This window comes from Pistacia vera, unplaced genomic scaffold (assembly GCF_008641045.1).
Source record: "Pistacia vera cultivar Batoury unplaced genomic scaffold, PisVer_v2 Contig76, whole genome shotgun sequence".
Classification (NCBI taxonomy): domain Eukaryota; kingdom Viridiplantae; phylum Streptophyta; class Magnoliopsida; order Sapindales; family Anacardiaceae; genus Pistacia; species Pistacia vera.
In genome coordinates, this window is record NW_022196623.1 from 636534 (window position 1) to 662394 (window position 25861).

The 25861-nt window shown below is 34.8% G+C and overlaps 2 protein-coding genes and 1 pseudogene across 5 annotated transcripts; 1 reads left to right on the forward strand and 2 right to left on the reverse strand.

The window, feature by feature from the left end:
• The first annotated feature begins 2021 nt into the window (after positions 1–2021).
• Positions 2022–5082, forward strand: LOC116116054 (pentatricopeptide repeat-containing protein At1g71210, mitochondrial-like). 3 transcript variants are annotated; one of them, XM_031402158.1, is made up of 2 exons: positions 2022–4571; positions 4739–5082. In XM_031402158.1, the coding sequence occupies exons 1-2, from the start codon at positions 2193–2195 to the stop codon at positions 4760–4762; spliced, it is 2403 nt and encodes an 800-aa protein (XP_031258018.1). In that variant the 5' UTR covers positions 2022–2192; the 3' UTR covers positions 4763–5082. The 3 variants fall into 3 exon arrangements, with proteins under 3 accessions (XP_031258018.1, XP_031258019.1, XP_031258017.1); XM_031402159.1 differs by having other exon boundaries at positions 2022–4541; XM_031402157.1 differs by having other exon boundaries at positions 2023–5082.
• A 1991-nt stretch (positions 5083–7073) lies between these two features.
• Positions 7074–7817, reverse strand: LOC116116034 (annotated as a pseudogene).
• Positions 7818–22135: 14318 nt separating this feature from the next.
• LOC116116052 (E3 ubiquitin-protein ligase RING1-like) lies at positions 22136–25081 on the reverse strand. Of its 2 annotated transcripts, none has more exons than XM_031402154.1 (2): positions 23900–25081; positions 22136–22158 (listed from the first exon to the last, which is right to left on the reverse strand). In XM_031402154.1, the coding sequence occupies exon 1, from the start codon at positions 25001–25003 to the stop codon at positions 23912–23914; it is 1092 nt and encodes a 363-aa protein (XP_031258014.1). In that variant the 5' UTR covers positions 25004–25081; the 3' UTR covers positions 22136–22158; positions 23900–23911. The 2 variants fall into 2 exon arrangements, with proteins under 2 accessions (XP_031258014.1, XP_031258015.1); XM_031402155.1 differs by lacking the exon at positions 22136–22158 and adding an exon at positions 23352–23372.
• Between the last annotated feature and the right edge of the window lie 780 nt (positions 25082–25861).

Consider the following 25861-nt stretch of genomic DNA (forward strand, 5'->3'; position numbering starts at 1 on the left):
ACCCTAATTAAGTCGATAAATAGTTAATGTAACAATTAAAGAAGAGATTAGTTTCAACCATAAAAACAAACCAATAAGTTTTTTTTTTTTTTTTTTTAATAATACACGAGTTAATATATTAAATATACAAAATAATATAAATAACATTAATTTTCATATTTTAAATTTTTCCATAAAATTATTTGTAGTTTTTATTTTCTGCAAGTATAATTAACAAATCTTTTGATTTGTATCTATGAATTTATTTGAATATTTTCTAATATAATAACACATAGTTACTATTAACGGCTTAAGTTATTGTAAGATAAATATTTGACACATATTTGAGACACAAATTCATAGCTATTAATTCAATGTAATCTAATGGATTTGTGTTATGATAAATCAATGCTCATGAATTTATATTACCATAGCATATGTTAGAATAGCACGACCCATTAATAAAATATTTCTAATATTTTTGGAGTTATCAGTTTTCTCTTAGGACCCCTGAGGTTTAAGTAAATACATAAAATTCCTAAGAAATGAGATATCAACTATTCTTCCCATAGATTTGGAAAAAAATCATCAATTACCTCCTTTAACCAAGAAATCAAATAGTAAAAGTCTAGGGTGCACTTGGTTGATTATTCTGATATTTTTTAGAATAATATTTTGAAAAAGGTAAAATTTGGTGGTTATTACGATTTAGGATTTGAAAATTAACAAAAATACCCTTTAGGTTTGTTTATTTACTAAATACCCCTATAATAAAATATTGAAAATTAACAAAAACACCTCCACCCACCCATTAAATACCGATAGTCGGCCACTACCTCCGGAGGGTGATTGAAGTCTCCGTATCGACGCACGACCTACTAGATCTGGCCGATCATAGGTCGCTATGACATTTTTTGGTTAGATCCACGGTGGATTTGGCCAGAAAAGGCTAGATCTACAGTTAGATCTGGCCGCATTTGGTCGTCCACGATGACTAAAGATATGGTCGTTGTTGACGACTGGCTATAGCCAAAGACTAAATCTGGCCGTTAATGGCCAGATATTTGATCATAGATCTGACCTTTTCCGACCAGATCCATCGTGGATCTGGTTGAAAAAGACTAGATCGGTGCACTACCGGCCAGATCCAGCCGGTAGTGCACCATTATACCAGATTCCGGCCAGCTTCCGACGGTGATGGCCGGAATCTGGCAAATGTTGGTTGCTGGGGTGTTTTTGTCAATTTCTAATTTTTTTGGGGGGTGTTAGTTAATTAACAAATCTAGGGGGTTTAAAAAGAATTGAATAATATAGAATAATATTTTAAGAATAAAGAAATAAATGTTGTATTTTAGATAGAATAGGAAATAAAGTAGGGAAAAATTGTGTACTAAAGGGGCCCCTAGTAGTCAAAACTACCATCAGATAGAGTAGGGGTGGGTGGGTCACGGTACCCGCCCAAAATCAAAGGAATCAGAATCGGCCAGTTCTTTTGATTTGAAACCAGAACTGTCGGCTCTAGTTTCCTAAAAACTTGGAATTGGAACTTGTGTTACAAGAACATGTTCTGGTTCTGGTTCTGAGTATCCTAAAAAGTATCAATTATCCCCCTATTTTAAAAAAAATGACAAATAAACATTTATAAAATTACAATTACACCCTAACAATTAAATGCAAAACATTAAATAATATATTTGTTTATATTTACTTGATATTTGATGCTTAATTATAAGTATTTAATTGTTTGTTTTCACCGATAATAAACATTTAAAAGCTATTATTTAATGTAAATGTCTTAATGTATATAAATTTCTTAATCAAAAATATTGTGAAAAACTGATATTTTAATGAAAATTAATAAGATTTTTGATACTAAAATAAAAAAACCAAAATTTTCTTATATATATACAAAATATTAAAAAACCCTATATTCTTTAATATTATATTAATTTAGATTTGGTTTTCGGTTATAGTTCTGATTCTTTTAATTTGAAACAGAATCGAACCGCAAAATATCGGTTCTGATGGATCTATTAAACTTTTTTAAACTTGAGTGGTGGCTGGTAAGACTGACTTTTGAAAGTTAGAATTAGATTTTGCTAGGTAAAAACTTCAAACGTCATGTCTTCGTCGATCTTCACTTGCGCTTAAACTGTTCGACGGAAGTCCAACCCGAGACTCGCTTTCATCTTCAACCTCCCAACATACCACTCATGCTTTCGCTCAAACATGTAGCGAAAACCAGGCTCTTTCTCTCCACACTTCGCTTTCTAAGTGCCCCCACTTTCGTTTCTTCTCTTTTCCCTTATTCACATTTGTTCAATCAGATATCTAGCTACTCAACCGCCCCAGCAGTTCAAGAACAGAGCGCCGAAAACCTGGTTGTCTCATTCAAAGAATGGTTCAAGACCCAAAACAACTACATGTTGGATCGAATTTTCGAGATATTAAGCGCCCACCACTGCGACGACTTGCCCTCTCGTTTTGCCGCCGATTTTGCCCTCTCTCAGTTGAATCTTCGCCTTTCCGAATCGTTCGTTCTTGAAGTCTTGGCTTATAGGAATGGGAAAGATGTGCTGTCTTGTCTTAAGTTTTTCGATTGGGCTGGGCGCCAACCTGGGTTTCATCACACCCGCGCCACGTTTCACGCTATTTTCAAGATCCTTAAGAAGGCGAAACTGAGGTCTTTGATTTTTGATTTTCTTGACAACTTTGTGAATGCTAGATACGTTTATAGAGTGAGATTTCATGATACTTTGGTTCTTGGGTATGCGATTGCTGGGAAACCCGAGTTTGCATTGCAAGTGTTTGGTAGAATGCGGTTTCAGGGTTTGGATTTGGATAGTTTCGCATATCATGTGCTTCTGAATGCTTTAGTTGAGCAGAGGTGTTTTGATGCCGTTGATGTGATTGCTAAGCAGATTGCATTAAGGGGTTTTGAGAATGAGGTTACGAGATCCATTAAGTTGAAGAGTTTGTGTAAGCAGAATCAATTGATTGAGGCGGAGGAGTATTTACGTGGACTGATGAGTACTGGTGTAGAGTTTACTGACCATGCAGTATCTGTTGTTGTCAAAGCACTTTGTAAGAATGGCAAATTTGAGGAGGCGCGGAAGCTGTTGGAGGAGCTTAGGGAATCGGGTTTGCTCTCGTTGGATCGTGCTTATGGTGTTTGGGTTTTGTATCTTGCTAGGGCTGGAAGGTTAGATGGAGCGTTGGAGTTTTTGAACAGCAGGAAATCGTTGGAAGGGTATGTTCCAGATGTGTTTCGGTATAATGTGTTGGTGTCTAGGCTTTTGAGTGAGAACCGTCTAATGGAGGTTTTTGATTTGCTCATGGAGATGAAGGAGAATGAAATTGTTCCGGACAGTTTTACCATGAATTATGCACTTTGCTTCTTTTGCAAAGCTGGGATGGTAGATGTTGCACTTGAGTTATACAATTCAAGGTCGGAGTTTGGGCTCTCCCCGGGTGGCATGGTTTACAACTTTTTGATCAATACTTTGTGTGGGGATGGAAGTATTGATGAAGCTTATAATGTGTTGAAGAATTCCATTGACCAAGGCTTTTTTCCTGGTAGAAAAACCTTTTATATACTTGCCAGTACTTTGTGCAGACAGGGGAAGCTTGAGAAAATGAAAGAGCTGCTTATTTTTGCCTTGGACAGAAAGTTTGTACCAAGTGATTCCATATATGATGTGTTTATATCGGCTTTATGCAGAGCTGGTAGGGTAGAAGATGGCTATTTGATTCATGGGGATCTCAATAGAATGAATAAAGTTGCTACTGAGGCTACTTACCGTAGTTTGATACGTGGTTTTAACAAGTACAACAGGGCAGATATTGCTGCTAGACTTCTTATTGAAATGCAGGAAAAGGGTCACAAACCAACTCGAGGATTGTTCAGAGCTGTTATTCGTTGTTTGTCTGACACGGAAAATCCAGAAAAGCAATTCCTGCAGCTGCTGGAGATGCAGTTGTCTCGTCATGCAAGCAATTCATTGACTTATAACTTCTTCATTGATGGAGCTGGGCATGCCAGAATGCCTGACCTAGCTAAAGAAGTCTATGAGATGATACAGAAAAGTGGCAATGTGCCCAATTTGGGTGCTAACATTCTCATGTTGCAGAGTTATCTAAAGAGTGAAAGAATTTCAGATGCTGTAGATTTTTTCAGTGATTTGGGCCAGAAAGGAAAGGTCGGGATAAAATTGTACAACACCATGATTGTTGGTCTCTGCAAAGTCGCTAATGCAGATATGGCATTAGAAATCTTGGAAAAAATGAAGATTGATGGACGGGTTCCAAGCAATGAATGCTATGAACTTCTTATAAAGCTGCTTTGCTCAATTAAGAAATATGATAAGGCGATTCATGTTATTAATGGCATGGAGAAAGTTGGGCGCCGCATTACATCCTTTGTTGGTAATACTCTTTTGATGCATGCCTTCAAGACTCAAGATCTCTATGAGGCCTGGATTCGGTTGGTAGATGTGCAGATTGAGACATCTAAGATTTCATTGCTTGGCCGGCTCATTGGAGCAGTTTCTGGCGGTATTAGAGTGAGTGAAGATATTGAAAACTTAGAAGAAGTAATTCAGCTGTGCTTCCAGCCTGACATCTTTACTTACAATATATTATTAGAGCAACTAAGCAAGACTAATATAGATCATGCTTGTGAATTTTTCAATAAGATATGTCAGAAGGGTTATGAGCCCAACCAATGGACTTATAAATTCATAATTCGTGGTCTTTACAGATCTGGGAGGACAGAGGAGGCTAGAAAATTGGAGGAGATGTATTGGAGAGGTCTTGAGACTGTCCATATCAGAAATTTGTGTAGTGGGTATTTACTTAGCTAAGTTCTGGCGTTTTAAAGTAGCTAGAAGCAAAGCATTCGCATTCAGAGCGACAGACAAGAATTTTTGGGAAATAATGTGTATTTTTGTGCCTTAATTTGATTGAATACATGAAATATCTCAATCGAGCTCTATGTATATTACTTTAACTCTCTGTAGTTCAATAATCACCTACAAGAAAGAAATTTAATGTAATTTTTTAGATGGCATTGGCATCAGGTATTTTTCATTATGGGTTGGAGAAGTTGTCACTCTGAAAATTTTAATTGTATACCATATACGCATTAGAAGTAGAGAACAAGTGCGGCAGGAATAAATAATACTACGTGAATTTTGTTGTGTTCTTTGCTTTGCAATGATCTATGCGTGCTTGAACTGGGCTTCAGCCACTGCAGTTCGGTGTTTGTTTCAATTGGTTTTCTTCTATTGTTTGCAATGGTGTGAAAGAAATATAATTGATGTCCCTGTTAGGGAAGTTTCAAATCATGTTTGGAAATGTCTTTGTGGCATATGCATATAAAGTTGAATAGTTATGGCTTGAGTTTATCTCTTCAACTGATTTGATGAGCCGACTGAATGTGAATCTAACTCATCAACTGTATATGCATATGCTTCTGCAACATGTTTTCCATTTATGGTTAGATATATGGATACTAACGATAATCTCCATGCAGCAAGTGCGTTAAGCTTTGAAAGTGAAGATATGGAGTTAAGATCAATGCAGTATGGCTCACACAGGTCAACCTCAAGAATGCAATTGGACTTTCAGAAATAATGGAAGGTTGAAGAGCGGCAACCACGAGAATAGGTACTATCTTTCAAGCTTCAGTTCATGGTATTGAATATCATGGAATTAGATATTGCCTCATAGTATCATTCAGAAATCTTATCTTTAGATTTTAGCTTAAGTTCTATACCTAGCTTACAGGTTGTTAAAGGTCAAATGCCCCAATGCCTTCACTTTGTTGGCAATATCAGTTTTCCGTGCCTAATGGAGTTTATAGTCAACCTGAGTAATTGAAACCACCTAACCAACGCATTAATGTTGAAGATTAAAGTACGTTCCGGGTAAGAAGAAAACTGATGGCTCAACTAGTTTCAAAAGTTGGCCTAACTCTTTGACTACTCAAAACACTTTTGAGAGTTTCCAAAATATGCCTTTCGTGTATCTGGAAGTAGAGGTGGGAATTAGGCTCAGACCCAAAAAGCATACAGTTTCCTTATCAGGACAAAGGGCACCTAGCCTAGCCACATTCCTTTCCATACTAGCAAAGAGGGCTAAACTTCAGCAACTGGTCTTCTCATATAAAATTATATTACATCTCTAGTTTATGTGTGAAAACTATTACACTGATCTTCTGCAATTTCTAAAGATGAAGCTCCCTCCAGTCGAAACCATTAGACCAAACCTATAAACATAGAATTATTAATGCAAACACAACCTCTAACTCCATTAGACCAAACCCATAAAGATGATTTATACCAAACACAAACGCCAGAGATAGCCATTCAAAATCTTACTCTGACATAAGCAGCTCCAACCCTAGTTCAAAACCCAACATCTTAAGCCTTCCATATCCACCAGAAAATGGTAAATGGAATTGTTTATTTTAAGAGAGAAAGACATACCATACACAACTTCAAAAAAATGCATAATCACAAGAGAATTGCCCCAAAGAACTCAAATATAATACTCAATCACAGGCGAACACTTAGCCGCAAATTTATGAAGTATCCTCACACAAGCAAAATAAAAAACTACAGTATCACTCTCTACCCACCAACATTCCAAAATAAAAAAGAATGGAACCATATTTACATAGAGAACAGAAAACCCACAGCGAATCACATAGAACAAACTAACCAAAACCAAACAAAATAATAAAATAGAGCAAGCAAATTAAGAGGTTAAAAGCACAATACCAAAGATCCTTCTTAATCAAGATCTTCTTGTCTGGGCTCTGAACCCCTATTCCCTGGGTTTGAATCTCCACATGTTCCCACTCCCACTGCTTGTCCCTGCAGGCGAACCAAACGCCCTAAATGGCCACGGCAAGGAGATACTAAACCTCCGCTCCATGGTCCTTGAGTCTCAGGATTCTCCACACTCCCACCATCACCACGCACCACCACCACCATCACCATCACCAGCAGCAGACATCCCACCACCAAACCCAACACTAAAACCTGATTATTGTTATTATTAACGTACTATCATTGTTACTGATATTATTGTTATATATTCCCATTACGCCTTTGCTCATAATCAAGATCATCCGTAGGCAACTCATACCGACAAACAGGACACGAATTATGCAACTCAAGCCAAGGCATAATACAATCTGAGTGATATATATGCTACAAGGCATCTGTTTCGCAACTTCATTCAACCAAAACTATCCTTACACACAGCACACTGAGATGATTCCGAGCCCATCAAATCCTCCGATATCTTGATATTTGGCAGCCCCTCAATGGCCAATTTCGAAGCCGGAGGCGTCCCATATCGATTGGGATCGTTCTCCGCCAATTGTTGGATCAACTGCTCGAGGCCCGGCCCGATGAAGTAATCCCCGAGATTCGCTGGGAGCCGAAACGCCGCCCCTCACCGGTGGGGCCATTAGGAGCTGTTCTCGATGACGAACTGGATATTCGCGCCACCTGCCCTCGGGTTTGAAGATAGTTTTGGAGAAAAACGAAGGGTTGAATTCGGCCGAGTCTGTGAAAGACGGCCGAGTCGGAGTGGGACCCATACCCAACAGGTATTGAGATCGTCTAAGAAGAAGGCATCGAAAGGATGGTTAGAATTGGAATTAGGGTTAGGGTTAGGGTTAGTTTCGAGTTCTTCAAGGAAGCCACCGTTGCAAGTGGGGCAAGCGAGTTCTATGGAAGAAAACGGAGTGATCCTGACCGTGCGCTCGCACTGGTGACAGTAATACATCTGTGGCTGAGAAGGTGGTGGTGGTGCCGCGGCGGCGGCGCCACAATTCCGCCGGAGGAAGACATGTCAACGAGACAATGGATTGAGATTTGAGAGTTTTATTGTTTCTGGGGGAAAATGTTAATTATTTAGAGTTTAAGAGAGAAGTTGAAATGTTATTTGAAGAAGGATTTCAATCCAAGGGTTCGGATGAAGCCACGTGGCTGTTAATACTTTACCCACAAATGTTTGATATTAAGTCAACAAATACTATTAGGAGTGTAAATGTGGTTAGGTATCGGTGCTTAATGTGATAAATTGATAATACATATGAAAAATAATTACAATTTGAGAATTTTTTTTATAAATATTCAACTCATTTAAATATTATTCAAAATACCCGAATGTTATATTTTTGTGATTTTATCTTTGAAAAGTTCTTTTAACACAACCCATTTTTTATATATTAACTATATAAATTTACATTTAATTACAAGTTTTAATTGATAAGTTTCCTATTAAATTTTACCCTTTTTAAGTGTTTTTTTTAACCTATGTCAACATCATTGATAATGAATAAAATGTTCCCACTAATGCAATTAACCAATGTGTATGTCGCAGCCCTCTAGATAAATTATGAATAATAGTGAACAAATGTATTGCACCGAGAGTTGAAGCCCACCTTAGGGCGTTTGGATTAGAGGATATAAGATAACGAGATAATGTTTGTTTATTTTGTAAGATTCCGATATTTAGTTTACAAATAATAAATATTACAGTAATCTTTTATTGTAAATAATGTTTATGTGGTAATGTGGGGGGTAATCTTATTATCTTATTAGGGGGTGTTATTAAAATATTACCGAAGTAATTTGTTTTTCTACCCATTTTACCTTAATTAAAAATTATTTTGGACACAATTGTCCTCAAATGTCTACCAATAACAATTACCCAACCCCTATATTTGAGAAATTAGCTAAAACACCCCAATCACAAAAAGTTTAAAAGTTAATAAAATACCCCTAGCCACCCTAGGCCGTGACTAGACTTGGCAAAATGGGGGTGGGCCGGTGCGGGTCGAGTCTCACGGGTGGGTCTTACGGGTACGGGCCCAAAACTGGTCGATTTAAACGGGCCTAATATTTGGACCCGCACCCTACCCTATACGAGATGGGTGGACCGAGGGTGCCCGTACTGTTCACTCCAGTTTTAGATTTTTGCAGTTACAACCCCAAATCTTCCTAAAATCTTCATTTTTGAGCAAAATTTGTCACCAACCAACAGAAAAAGAAAACCCACGTTTCTCCCAAGGTTTCTCACCAGCCAAACAGAAACCCGAACCTAACAAAGAAAAAGATTAAAAACTTTATTGATTGTCCTTTCATTCCTCATCAACCAAATAAACCCACATAAAAAATCTGAAAAAAGAAAAAATTTATAGAAGAAAAGCAACAGTTTGAGAATGAATTGACTCTGCAACAGGCAAAGATTGAACAGATCTGAGTATCCTCTTTTACTGTTTAGATTTTGAAACTTCTGCCGCAGATTCTCCACTCTTCAGTCTTCATCCAACCAAAACCTAACTCTGACTTAATCACCTCCACTTCCACTCCCCACGTCCCACATGCACCTGCTGCCCCGCAGGCCGAATGCATCCTCCACCGCATCACCAGATATAGTTAATCATCTGCCAATGAACAAATGACACCTTGCCAAAACAACAGTGACGAACGACGCACAGAAGACCCTGTGTTTCATACTAGACGAGCTCTAAAGGGAAGAGAACCAATTGGCTTATGCCAAGTTTCGTCCAACTTTGAAGGATCTTGATGGCACTTTACCTGGACAGGTCTGATTGAATTTTCCTTTGGGTTTTTGGATTTTGTTTTTGTTTGATTGAATTTTTCCTTTGGATTTTTGAATTTGTGTGATTTATGTTTTTGTTTTGTTGTTGGATTTATTTACAGAGTCCTTTTATGCTGATGAGAAATGAAGACAGGAGAAGCAGCGACGATGAATTTGAGAGAGTTAGGGATTTTGCGATTTGGGGCAAAAACATGGTCAAACCCCAATTTAGAATTAGGGTATCCCTGCAAAATGAAAGGGGAAAAGCAAACGGGTGCCCGGGTGTACTCGCTTGACCCCTTGGCAAAATGGGTTGGGCCGGTACGAGTAGAAGAAAAACGGGTCTAATATTAAAGACCCACACCCTATATTTTTTATCCGGATTTAGGGTCGACCCGCAGGTCCAAACCTATTTTCCCAGGTCTAGCCGTGACTCACCGTCGCCAGCTACCAATGTCGTCACCTTAATGGTGCACGACCGGCAGGATCTTGCCTGTCGTGCTCCGGTAAAGCCTTTTCAGTCATGGATCACAGATCCATAGCCAGAAACAGCAGATCTGCCGTTTCCATTGCCGTTTTCAGCCATGGATTTGTGATCCATGGCCATTTCTGGCTTTGTCAGTGCACAGCTGGCCATATACAGCCACTTGTGTACCATTCTGATGACTATCAACAGCTGCTGGTAGTGGCTTGGGATGGGTGGGGGTGATTTTGCTACAAATTAAAATTTTATATGACTAGGGTGTTTTAGCAAATTTCAAATGTAGAGGGTTAAAAAATTGATTCAAAAATAATAATAAAAAATACTATTATATTAGTTTTTAAAAATGAGGGCAATTTAGTAATCATATACATTCCATCATTTATTCTCTCAACCAAATATATTATTCACCAATTTATTCGAACCAACCAAAAATTTTCTAAACATTCCAAATAATCTTCAATGTGATATTTCTTTCGGTTAAAATAAATACCCTTATAATAAAACATTATATGATTCAAACGCCCTTTTACTGTTAAGCCACCTATGGATCGAGTTATCATTATTGGTTTTTGTTAATCATAAAATTGTTTATATTAAGATTAAGTTTAATATTGTATTCAAAAATCATTTTCAAATATAAACATTACTCCTTAAAATTGTTTCAAAATTAAAATAGTAACGTTCGAATCTAGCAACTCATCAACATATAAGTTTATCATTAGTTTTTGATAATCAATGTCATTCAACATTTAAATAACCGCATCCATATTGATTATAATACATAATAGTAATAAAAAAACCCTAATTAAGTCGATAAAAGTTAATTTACCAATAATAAGAGATTAGTTTCAACCTAAAAACAAACCAATAAGTTTTTTTTTTTTGTTTAAAATACATGAGTTAATACTTAAATATTAAATATACAAATAATATAAATAACATTAATTTTCATATTTTAAAATTTTCCATAAAATTATTTGTAGTTTTTATTTTCTTTAAGTATAATTAACAAATCCTTTGATTTGTATATATAATTTTATTTTACAAGTAATAAAATATACCGTAATCTTTTATTGCAAATAGTGTTTATTGTTGGTAATGTGGGGGGAAATCTTATTATCTTATTAAGGGGTGTCATTAAAACATTACCGAAGTAATTTGATTTTTCTCCCCATTTTGTCTTTAATTAAAATCATTTCGGATACAATTGTCTTCAAATGTCTACCAAATAACAATTACCCAACCCCCCTGCATTTGAGAAATTAGATAAACACACTCCAACCACAAAAAGTTTAAAAGTTAACAAAATACCCCTAGCCATCCAAGACCACTTTGGCCCTGACTCACCATCGTCGGCCACTAGCGTCAGTTGCTCTAATGGTGCATGACCAACGGGATCTTGCTGATCGTGCTATAGTAAGGCATTTTCCTACGGCCAGAAACGACCAGATCTAGCGTTTCTATGGCCGTTTTTCAGCCATAGATTTGTGATTCATGGCCATTTCTAGCTTTGTCGGCGCATGGCTAGCCATATATAGCCACTCGTGCGCCATTCTGTCAACTACCGACAGCGGCCGACGGTGGTGGTTGGTTGCCGGTAGTGGCTTGGGGTGGGTGGGGTGATTTTGCTATAAATTAAAGTTTTATATGGTTGGGTGTTCTAGCAAATTTCAAATGTGGAGGTTAAAAGAAATAATTCAAAAAATAATAATAAAAAAACTATTATATTAATATTTAAAACAGGGCAATTTGTAATCTGTATAACATACCCACCCATTTATCCTCTTAACCAAACATATTATTCACTAATTTATTCGAATCAACCAAACACATTTTTTAAACATTTCAAAAATCTTCAAGATGATCTTTCTTTCCATTAATAAATATACTCCTATAATGAATTGTAATGATCATTTCTACTCATATACTCATAGAAATACATATAATAAAAAACATGTATAATAACATAATTAGATGGGCCCAAATTTTTTTTCATTAAATATACATATATTACACAAAATAAAGTATCATATACAAGTCATCAAAAGTGGTAGACAGTGTGACTATTTCTCTTCGCTTGCCAACGTCCATCCAACTACGTCCTCACCTAGATCCTGCAAAACACATAGAAACAATAGGGTGAGCACAAAAAGACTCAGTAAGTAAATCCTCTACTCATCTATCCCCGTAACTCTTTTCTTATTCTTTCCTTACACTTTTCTCTTTCTGTTTCTCTTTCACATAGCTCGTTCTATTAACTTTCTGTTATAGTCCACAGCCTTATCTTATCGAAGGCAGGGCCGGGTGGAGTTCACAAAGCACCATCCCACTCTTTGTGACACTACTCATTCTTTCTTTGTTCTTTTCTCATGTTGCTCATTCTTTTTCACTTGAATGTCACGGCCTCATCTTACCGAAGACACGGGAGAATCAATCCTGCTCTACGTGACCAATACTCATTCCAGTGCGGCCCCATCTTACCGAGGCACGACAGGAAGATCATAAAGCTCCCACTACTTGTGACCTTAACTCATTCTCTGCCGATCGGACTCAGTTATGCATGGATTCGGAACCCTTGGCCACGTGAGTGTATCTCTCTCTCTCGAGTGTGTCACAACCTCATCTTACCGGAGGCACGGCTGGAAGATCACAAAGCTCCCACTAATCGTGATGATTCTACTCATCACTCATGGGTTCCCATCGCATGACCTACTCTATTCTCTCGTTTAGCACTACTCTTGTTTTTATTCTCTAGTGCTTATTCTCTCTTTTACTCTACTCTTGGAGTTTTCTCATTCTCATTACTCTTAGAGTAACTTATACTCAAATTCTCTACTCTTTCTCAAGCTACTTCTGAACGCACAACTAATGTGTATGGATGGTTAATGCTCATTAATGCACTAATGAAAGCCAATAATTTAGGGGTGAGCACGGGTAACCGGTAGAACCGGAACCGGGGGTAGAACTGGAACAGGAACCAAAACCGAAACCTACCGGAACCGGTACTATGCGGTAGGTTTCGGTTCTAATTTTTTGGAACCGATATTGTGCGGTTCCGGTTCCGGTTCTGTGTGTGGGGAAAAGGAACCTGTAAAAAGGGTACCCTGTTCGGAACCTGTAGGGGGTACCCAGTTTGAAACCGATTTTTGGAACCTGTTTTGGAACCTGGACTACAATGAAATATTTGTGAAATGTGAATAATGGAGGGTTTCTATTTTTATAAAAAAAAATTAAATAGAAAAAGTTAAATTTTTAGAATAACCTAATTAAATAAATATACGAATACATATACTTATTATATTAAATTACACCTTATTAAAAGCTTTAATATATTATAAATTATAATACATTAATATTAAAGTTTTGATAATTAAATGAATAATTGGAATTATGATCCAATTAAAAGTGTTTTATTTTTTAATGTTTAAAATATTATTTTTGAATAAAATGGTATATTTGATTAAGTAATAATATATTAGTTATTTACTTCAATTATCAAGTTCTAAGTATATTTATAATAAATTAGTAATTAATTATTATATATGATAAATTGATAAACATAATAAATTTAATTACTAGTTAATATCATACTTAATCAATTATAACATTACATTATAGTTAAATGATTAATTAATTAATTATAATTTTATAACATTACTTAATTGATTTATAGTATAATAATTATAGCGTTATATTAATTGATTACTACTTAATTAATTGACTTATAAGTTATAACATTTAGTATATTACTTAATTAAATAATTAGAAAATTTAATAATTATAGCATTACATTGTAGATTTATAGTATAATTACTTAGTCAATTATAACATTTTTTTAAACATTAATACGAACTAATTAAATGATTAAAAATTTAATTAATTATAATATTACATTAAAAATTTATAGTATGATTACTAATAGTTAATTCACTATAACATTACATTATACTATGATTATATAATTAATTATAACATTACAAAATTAAATGATTACTTAATTGATTATGACATTATATTATAAATATTAGTAATTAGTAATTTACTACATAAACATTAGCATAATACTTAATTAAATGATTAGAAATTTAATCAATCACAACATTATATATAAATTTATAGTAAGATTTAGTAATTAATTGTAACATTATATTATAATTAAATGATTACTTAATTAATTATAATATTTTATTATAAATTAATTAATTATAATTTATATTAAAGACTTATAGTATGATTACTTAATTCATTGTAACATTTCACTATTTCATTTAGTATGATTAGTTGATTACATAATAATTAACATTACATAATAGATGTATTTAATTGTTATATATTATATTATAAACATTAATATAACATTACATTATAAACAATGATTACTTAATTAAATGATTAGAAATTTAATAATTAAATATTACATTATAGTTAAATAATTACTTAATTAAATTATAACATTATTACATTATATTATATTATGATCACTTAATAATTATAGTATTACATAGATAAATGATTACTTAATTAGTTATAATTTATAACAACATTATAAACATTGTAATTACTATATTATTATTTATTACATTACTTAATTAATAATTAAAATTTTTATTATATATAACATTAAAGATCTATAATTTGATTACTTAATTCACTAAACATTACATTATAGTATGATCACATAATTAATTTAACATTACATAATTAATGATTACTTAATTGATTATGAGTTATGATATTATGTCTTAAACATTAGTAATTACTAATTTACTACATAAACATTAGCACAATACTTAATTAAATAATATAAATTTAATTAATATATATTACCTTATAAACATTTCATTATAAACATTAATTAAGCATTACATTATATAAAATAATTACTCAATTAAATTATAACATTATTATATCATATATTATGATCACTTACTTAATTATAGCATTACATAGTTAAATGATTACATAATTAGTTATGAATTTATAACATTATATTATAAACATTAGTAATTTACTATATTATATTTATTTATAACGATTAAAACTTTAATTAATTAAACATTACCTTATATATTTATAATGATTACTTAATTAATTATAACATTCCATTATAAACATTAGTATATTAATTAATGATTTGAATTTAATTAATTATAATATTAATTATAGATTTATAGTATGATTACTTATATTATTAACATTACATATATATTATAGTATGATCATATAATTAATATACATTACATAATTAATGATTACTTAATTGATTATGACATTATTATAAACATTAGTATTAATTTACTAATTTACACAATACTTAATTAAATGATTAGAATTTTATTAATTATACATTACATTATAAATTATGGCATGATTACTTAATTAATTATAACATATTATAAACAATATTACAATACTTAATTAAATGATTAACAATTTAATAATTATAATTAAACCCTAAACCCAAATGTATATTGTTAGGGGTGTATTTGTAAAATTTTAAGGTATTTTTGTCATTTTTAAACTAATAGGGGGTAATTGACTTTTATAGGGTACCCTCGAAAGGAACCGGAACCTGTATTTCATGTTCCGGTTCCTTGAATTGAAGAACCTGCATTGTGTGGTTCCGATTCTGGTTCCTTTTTTTGGGAACCTACATTGTGCGGTTTGGTTTCGGTTTCCCCGAAAAATGGAGGGTACACGGAACCACTCAATATTAACCAATATGCAATGTTGCAAGAATTAAGGTTTGCTATTCATGCTCATACTTCTCTTAGGCATTTCATCAAACAACTCATGTGCATATAAAAACTCTACCAACAATAACTCTACTTCTTTCTAAACCATCCAAAATGGGAGGAAACTCCCTCACATAGCTATAATTCCTGTCAAGGACAAACACTTCTAAACAGATTTCTAATATCCTCTAATTTCATCTCAGTCATCACACATCATGCAATCTCAACACTTCTCATAAATGAAGTGTATTCAAACCACAAAGCAAATACTCATTTCAATTCATTCTCAATAATATAGCATACATATGCATATATAATTCTTACTCAAAGGAGTTCTTAAATCTCAACTTGGTTAAATTTACTTACTTGTGAGAGGAGTGATTCTACTAGCACTTCTCTTTACCTTTGGTAATTGCCTTTTCTCTACAATCTCAACCGACCACACTATAGACTTCAACTCATTAATAGGTAAAATTCACATCTAAAGCAAGAATCCTTACCTTAGGATGCTTTAGATTAACTTTACCCAAAATCACTCAAAAAGCCCTTTAGACTCCTTGAAAGATTGAAGGAAAACTTGAGGGAAATGGAGAATGGAAGAGGCGGGGAGCGAGAATGAAGGGGTTACAAGCTTATTCCCTTTTTAGCTCAAAATATCTTCATTCATTCCCATAATGCCCTTACTCTTTCTTAGACATTCCATCCTTGTCCTTTGCTTCCTTACACTCACACTCCCACTCTAACATATTCTCCATGAAATTTCCTTACATTTTACTCTCCACTTTTCCTGCTAATTAGGGGTAGAATGGTCCATTTGCCCTTAGGGAAATATCTAACAAATTCAATACAAAACTCAGCCGGCTCTTCGCCCTGGCGAAAATTACAGAACTTACCTCTTTGGTTGCAAACCTCGTCGCCACGGCGAAGATTATTCTTCGCTCCAGCGAAGTCTGTAACATCAAGATTTCGCCAAGACTTTACAATTTCAGGGCAACCACTCAACCAAATCATAACATCCTTTCAACCAAGGGCCAACAAACAATATTAACAATATAACAAACTCAATTAATAGCAAAACATAAAGATTCAAGCAAGAACAAATTAGCTATATACCTCAAGTGGGGCGTTACAGAAATATCATATGATTCAAACGCCCCTTACCGTTAAGGCACCTATAGATCGAGTTCATATTGGTTTTTGTTAATCATAAAATTGTTTATATTTAAGATTACGTTTAATATAGAATCAAAAATCGTTTTCAAATATAAACATTACTCCTTAAAATTGTTTCAAATTTAAAATAGTAACGTTCGAATCTAGCAACTCATCAAACATTATAAGTTTATCATTAGTTTTTGAAATCAACGTCATTTAACTTTAAATAACCACATCTGATGATTATAATACATAACGTAAAAAAAACCCTAATTAAGTCGATAAATAGTTAATGTAACAATTAAAGAGAGTTAGTTTCAACCATAAAAACAAACCAATAAGTTTTTTTTTTTTTTTTTTTAATAATACACGAGTTAATATATAATATACAAAATAATATAAATAACATTAATTTTCATATTTTAAAATTTTCCATAAATTATTTGTAGTTTTTATTTTCTGCAAGTATAATTAACAAATCTTTTGATTTGTATCTATGAATTTATTGAATATTTTCTAATTAATAACACATAGTTACTATTAACGGCTTAAGTTATTGTAAGATAAATATTTGACACATATTTGAGACAAATTCATAGCTATTAATTCAATGTAATCTAATGGATTTGTGTTATGATAAATCAATGCTCATGAATTTATATTACCATAGCATATGTGAATAGCACGACCCATTAATAAATATTTCTAATATTTTGGAGTTATCAGTTTTCTCTTAGGACCCCTGAGTTTAAGTAAATACATAAAATTCCTAAGAAATGAGATATCAACTATTCTCCCATAGATTTGAAAAAAATCATCAATTACCTCCTTTAACCAGAAATCAAATAGTAAAAGTCTAGGGTGCACTTGGTTGATTATTCTGATATTTTTAGAATAATATTTTGAAAAAGTAAATTTGGTGGTTTACGATTTAGGATTTGAAAATTAACAAAAATACCCTTTAGGTTTGTTATTTACTAAATACCTAATAAAATATTGAAAATTAACAAAACACCTCCACCCACCCATTAAATACCGATAGTCGGCCACTACCTCCGGAGGGTGATTGAAGTCTCCGTATCGACGCACGACCTACTAGATCTGGCCGATCATAGGTCGCTATGACATTTTGGTTAGATCACGTGGATTTGGCCAGAAAAGGCTAGATCTACAGTTAGATCTGGCCGCATTTGGTCGTCCACGATGACTAAAGATATGGTCGTTGTTGACGACTGGTATAGCCAAAGACTAAATCTGGCCGTTAATGGCCAGATATTTGACATAGATCTGACCTTTTCCGACCAGATCCATCGTGGATCTGGTTGAAAAAGACTAGATCGGTGCACTACCGGCCAGATCCAGCCGGTAGTGCACCATTATACCAGATTCCGGCCAGCTTCCGACGGTGATGGCCGAATCTGGCAAATGTTGGTTGCTGGGGTGTTTTTGTCAATTTCTAATTTTTTTGGGGGTGTTAGTTAATAACAAATCTAGGGGTTTAAAAAATTGAATAATATAGAATAATATTTTAAGAATAAAGAAATAAATGTTGTATTTTAGATAGAATAGGAAATAAGTAGGGAAAAATTGTGTACTAAAGGGCCCTAGTAGTCAAAACTACCATCAGATAGAGTAGGGGTGGGTGGGTCACGGTACCCGCCCAAAATCAAGAAATCAGAATCGGCCAGTTCTTTGATTTGAAACCAGAACTGTCGGCTCTAGTTTCCTAAAAACTTGGAATTGGAACGTGTTACAAGACATGTTCTGGTTCTGGTTCTGAGTTCCTAAAAAGTATCAATTATCCCCCTATTTTAAAAAAATGACAAATAAACATTTATAAAATTACATTACACAACAATTAAATGCAAAACATTAAATAATATATTTGTTTATATTACTTGATATTTGATGCTTAATTATAAGTATTTAATTGTTGTTTCACCGATAATAAACATTTAAAAGCTATTATTTAATGTAAATGTCTTAATGTATATAAATTTCTAATCAAAAATATTGTGAAAAACTGATATTTTAATGAAAATTAATAAGATTTTGATCTAAAATAAAAAAAACCAAAATTTCTTATATACAAAATATTAAAAAACCCTATATTTTAATATTATTAATTTAGATTTGGTTTTCGGTTATAGTTCTGATTCTTTTAATTTGAAACAGAATCGAACCGCAAAATATCGGTTCTGATGGACTATAAACTTTTTTAAACTTGAGTGGTGGCTGGTAAGACTGACTTTTGAAAGTTAGAATTAGATTTTGCTAGGTAAAAACTTCAAACGTCATGTCTTGTCGATCTTCACTTGCGCTTAAACTGTTCGACGGAAGTCCAACCCGAGACGCTTTCATCTTCAACCTCCAACATACACTATGCTTTCGCTCAAACATGTAGCGAAAACCAGGCTCTTTCTCTCCACACTTCGCTTTCTAAGTGCCCCCACTTTCGTTTCTTCTCTTTTCCCTTATTCACATTTGTTCAATCAGATTATCAGCTACTCAACCGCCCAGCAGTTCAAGAACAGAGCGCCGAAAACCTGGTGTCTCATTCAAGAATGTTCAAGACCCAAAACAACACATGTTGGATCGAATTTTCGAGATATTAAGCGCCCACCACTGCGACGACTTGCCTCTCGTTTTGCCGCCGATTTTGCCCTCTCTCAGTTGAATCTTCGCCTTTCCGAATCGTTCGTTTTGAAGTCTGGCTTATAGGAATGGGAAAGATGTGCTGTCTTGTCTTAAGTTTTTCGATGGGCTGGGCGCCACACTGGGTTCATCACACCGCGCCACGTTTCAGCTATTTTCAAGATCCTTAAGAAGGCGAAACTGAGGTCTTTGATTTTTGATTTTCTTGACAACTTTGTGAGCTAGATACGTTTATAGAGTGAGATTTCATGATACTTTGGTTTGGGTATGCGATGTGGGAAACCTGAGTTTGCATTGCAAGTGTTTGGTAGAATGCGGTTTCAGGGTTTGGATTTGGATAGTTTCGCATATCATGTGCTTCTGAATGCTTTAGTTGAGCAGAGGTGTTTTGATGCCGTTGATGTGATTGCTAAGCAGATTGCATTAAGGGGTTTTGAGAATGAGGTTACGAGATCCATTAAGTTGAAGAGTTTGTGTAAGCAGAATCAATTGATTGAGGGCGGAGGAGTATTATCGTGGACTGATGAGTACTGGTGTAGAGTTTACTGACCATGCAGTATCTGTTGTTGTCAAAGCATTTGTAAGAATGGCAAATTTGAGGAGGCGCGGAAGCTGTTGGAGGAGCTTAGGGAATCGGGTTTGCTCCCGTTGGATCGTGCTTATGGTGTTTGGGTTTTGTATCTTGCTAGGGCTGGAAGGTTAGATGGAGCGTTGGAGTTTTTGAACAGCAGGAAATCGTTGGAAGGGTATGTTCCAGATGTGTTCGGTATAATTTGTTGGTGTCTAGGCTTTTGAGTGAGAACCGTCTAATGGAGGTTTTGATTGCTCATGGAGATGAAGGAGAATGAAATTGTTCCGGACAGTTTTACCATGAATTATGCACTTTGCTTCTTTTGCAAAGCTGGGATGGTAGATGTTGCACTTGAGTTATACAATTCAAGGTCGGAGTTTGGGCTCTCCCGGGTGGCATGGTTTACAACTTTTGATCATACTTTGGTGTGGGGATGGAAGTATTGATGAGCTTATAATGTGTGAAGAATTCCATTGACCAAGGTTTGTTATATTATATGTATATACTACACAATCACACATACTTTATACATAATAAATATATGTCATAGGTAATATATAATAAACAACTCAAGTACTAATTATTGTGCATCTAAACATTTTAATTTTACGCTATAGTGTTCATTGCATACAAATAACTGATGTGGTATGGAAACTTTTTTAAAAAGAGAACAGTTAGGAAGCACAAAGTTACAAAGTTAAGCGATTCAACAAAACCTATGCAAATACCGTTGATCACCCGATAAGAGCAATTTAATGTGACCATTCTTAGTTTCTATCTTGCTACAATAACAATCCATAACATGTTTTCGCATACTGAAATCCTCCATAGCCCCTAGCACTTTCTCATCAATTATCTCACGGACACCAATCAGCTACAATATGGAGAAAGTTTAAATATGTCCTCATTAGATGCAACTTTCTTTCTCATTTCATTAAAGCAAGTTTTAATATTCATTTCCTGCTTCCTCTTCTGCATTTCCCGAAACTCCTACCTATTAAATGAGCACATTCATAACTTTGCAGCAAATATACAGACATTTCCTTCCTGTAATTTAAATCAATCCTGAATTGTTTAACATGTATAACTAACTACTTCCAAAATGGAGTGTCAACAACTAAGGTCAAAGAAAAAGCTCTCAATCTTAGGAGCATAGGATCAACCCAATCACCAACCTTCAGTTTTATGGACCCAGAAACCAATACTACAACGGGTACAAATTAAAAGAAAATAGTTCAAGATAGTTATACATTTACAAGAACATTCTAAGGTATATTATTCAAAAATCATTGGACTTGTTAGAAGAGGAGCCAGTAAATCTGAGCAATTCAATCTGGTGATTCAAACACAAAAGGTCTGACTTAAATATCTAACTATTCATCCAGAAATTAATAAAGTTTTTCCAATTCTCAACCTCTGCCTCTACATCATATTTATCATTCTTATTGCTGACATTAGGTTTGATAGTAGGCGTCCCCTGATCTGTAAGATGTTGACAACCTGATTGGCTTGCTCAAGCGAGGAACTGAAAAAAGGTGCCACTTAAGAGCTGTATAAGTTGTGCAAGACTGAGACGGTAAGGTATTGAACTAGGTTTTGGGGAACTTCACTGCTGTCAACTCAGGGAAATAATCTGTGAGTCAAGGATCAGCAACATGACTGAGAAAGAGTTGGTCAAAACGCAAAATGCAGCCCCACTACTTTTGACACAGAGAGAAATAAGTTTGAAGATACCATGAAAAGGATAGAATTTGGATGTGACCAAGATAAAGCTTAGCATGATTGATGGGAAGGACTGATTTCAGCAGATTTCCAGACAGATTAAAGGGCTCGAATCATCTAAAGAAGCTCTAGAAGGAGATGCAAGGTCCATTCAAAGTTTTTGCTAGATTATTCTAGAACGATGAAACCTTATAGTAATCTATCAAACCTACAGTGAGACAGATCAGAAACGCCTGTTGAGAACAATCAAGAAACTTCTGTTAGTAAAGCTGCCACTTAAACCTGCGGCCATAGCTATTGACGCTAAACCTAAAACCTATGCAAGGACTACAGATATAAGAAAGATCAAGAACATTGAGTAAATGTTGAAACAATAATTTTGAGTCAAAGAATTGCAGATTATACAATGAAGCTGTTTATATCCTCTCTTCATCTTGATGATAATAACTACATGTTGAGACAAAAAGTGCAATAGGTGAAAGATTGATATGTGCCTTCAAATCTTGTAACAGTATTAAGTGGTATATTAAACATGTTTCAATCTTGAGACTGACAAAGATAAAACCACAACGCTATGGCACTTGCAGAATTTTGAGTTACATGAATAGGTTTTGTAAATGGCAAGATCATATTTTGAGCCACATGTTCTCAATTGACAAACAAAAATATTGACAGCTTCCTGTACACGTTCACTATCATTTCACTGGGTCAGCAATGAACCTTTGACTATTACAGGATAATATTGGTTATATAGTAGCTCCTCGGTTACAATTTTATTATATTTTTTTTCCTTTTTCTGGAAGTACATTTCACTATAATTTATTGATGAAAAGTTTCTACATTTTCAGCACCAGAGGGTATGCTTCTGTTTGATAAGAAACTGAACTACAGCAAAAGAAGAAGATATTGTCCCTTCCTCACAGAAGGGACAGCAGCAGTAAGAATAGACTGGACATACAAGAATCAAAGTATTGGCCTTACAGGAGTAAACTAAAAAGAAGCTAGATTTACAAGAGCACCAGATGCTACATGAATGAGGACATACTGTCAAAGAAACCAAAAAGGCCTACAAAAAAAAAAAAAAAAAAAAGGGAGAGAGATGATACAAAATTAGGCTAGCTAAAATGCCAAACGGCAGAACAAACCCATATCACAACATATAATCATAAGACATCATCCAATTTGGATGTCTACAGTTGTAGAGACATAATCTAAGCTTGTGCAACTCACAGTGGTCGAACTGATTATCAGTTCCATATCAGGACAAAGGGCACCTAGCCTAGCCACATTCCTTTCCATACTAGCAAAGAGGGCTAAACTTCAGCAACTGGTCTTCTCATATAAAATTTATATTACATCTCTAGTTTATGTGTGAAAAACTATTACACTGATCTTCTGCAATTTCTAAAGATGAAGCTCCCTCCAGTCGAAACCATTAGACCAAACCCTATAAACATAGAATTATTAATGCAAACACAACCTCTAACTCCATTAGACCAAACACCATAAAGAATGATTTACACAAACACAAACGCCAGAGATAGCCATTCAAAATCTTACTCCTGACATAAGCAGCTCCCAACCCTAGTTCAAAAACCCAACCTCTTAAGCCTTCCATATCCACCAGAAAATGGTAAAATGGAATTGTTTATTTTAAGAGAGAAAGACATACACATACACAACTTCAACAAAAAATGCATAATCACAAGAGAATTGCCCCAAAGAACTCAAATATAATATATCAATCACAGGCGAACACTTAGCCGCAAATTTATGAAGTAATCCTCACACAAGCAAAATAAATAAAACTACAGTATCACTCTCTACCCACCAACATTCCAAAATAAAAAAGAATGGAACCATATTTACATAGAGAACAGAAAACCCACAGCGAATCAATAGAACAAACTAACCAAAACCAAACAAAATAAAATAAAATAGAGCAAGCAAATTAAGAGGTTAAAAGCACAATACCAAAGATCCTTCTTAATCAAGATCTTCTTGTCTGGGCTCTGAACCCCTATTCCCTGGGTTTGAATCTCCATCATTGTTCCCACTCCCACTGCTTGTCCCTGCAGGCGAACCAAACGCCCTAAATGGCCACGGCAAGGAGATACTAAACCTCCGCTCCATGGTCCTTGGAGTCTCAGGATTCCCTCCACCACTCCCACCATCACCACCACCACCACCACCACCAACACCATCACCAGCAGCAGACATCCCACCACCAAACCCAACACTAAAACCCTGATTATTGTTATTATTAACAGTACTATCATTGTTACTGATATTATTGTTATTATTATTCCCATTACGCCTTTGCTCATAATCAAGATCATCCGTAGGCAACTCATACCGACAAACAGGACACGAATTATGCAACTCAAGCCAAGGCATAATACAATCTGAGTGATATATATGCTTACAAGGCATCTGTTTCGCAACTTCATTCAACTCAAAACTATCCTTACACACAGCACACTGAGATGATTCCGAGCCCATCAAATCCTCCGATATCTTGATATTTGGCAGCCCCTCAATGGCCAATTTCGAAGCCGGAGGCGTCCCATATCGATTGGGATCGTTCTCCGCCAATTGTTGGATCAACTGCTCGAGGCCCGGCCCGATGAAGTAATCCCCGAGATTCGCTGGGAGCCGAAACGCCGCCCCTCCACCGGTGGGGTCCATTGAGGAGCTGTTCTCGATGACGAACTGGATATTCGCGCCACCTGCCCTCAGGGTTTGAAGATAGTTTTGGAGAAAAACGAAGGGGTTGAATTCGGCCGAGTCTGTGAAAGACGGCCGAGTCGGAGTGGGACCCATACCCAACAGCGTATTGAGATCGTCTAAGAAGAAGGCATCGAAAGGATGGTTAGAATTGGAATTAGGGTTAGGGTTAGGGTTAGTTTCGAGTTCTTCAAGGAAGCCACCGTTGCAAGTGGGGCAAGCGAGTTCTATGGAAGAAAACGGAGTGATCCTGACCGTGCGCTCGCACTGGTGACAGTAATACATCTGTGGCTGAGAAGGTGGTGGTGGTGCCGCGGCGGCGGCGCCACCAATTCCGCCGGAGGAAGACATGTCAACGAGACAAATGGATTGAGATTTGAGAGATTTTATTGTTTCTGGGGGGAAAATGTTAATTATTTAGAGTTTAAGAGAGAAGTTGAAATGTTATTTGAAGAAGGATTTCAATCCAAGGGTTCGGATGAAGCCACGTGGCTGTTAATACTTTACCCACACAAATGTTTGATATTAAGTCAACAAGTACTATTAGGAGTGTAAATATGGTTAGGTATCGGTGCTCAATGTGATAAATTGATAATACATATGAAAAATATTACAATTTGAGAATTTTTTAAAATATTCAACTCATTTAAAATATTATTCAAAAATACCCGAATAGTTTATATTTTTGTGATTTTATCTTTGAAAAGTTCTTTTAACACAACCCATTTTTTATATATTAACTATTATAAATTTACATTTAATTACAAGTTTTAATTTATAATATTTCCTATAAAATTTTACCCTTTTTAAGTGTTTTTTTAAACCAATGTTAACATCATTGATAATGAAATAAATGTTCCCACTAATGCAATTAACCAACGTGTTTGTCGCAGCCCTCTAGATAAATTATGAATAAATGTGAACAAATGTATTCCACTGTGAGTTGAAGCCATGTAACAACCCGGCCGTTTGGATCGGGGGCATATAAGATAACAGAGGTAATCTTCGTTTATTTTATAAGATTTCGGTATTTAGTTTATAAGTAATAAAATATTATGGTAATCTTTTATTGTAAATAGTATTTATTGTTGGTAATGTGTGGAGAAATCTTATTATCTTATTAGGGAGTGTTATTAAAACAATATCGAAGTAATTTGATTTTTCTACCCATTTTGCCCTTAATTAAAAATCATTTCGGACACAATTGTC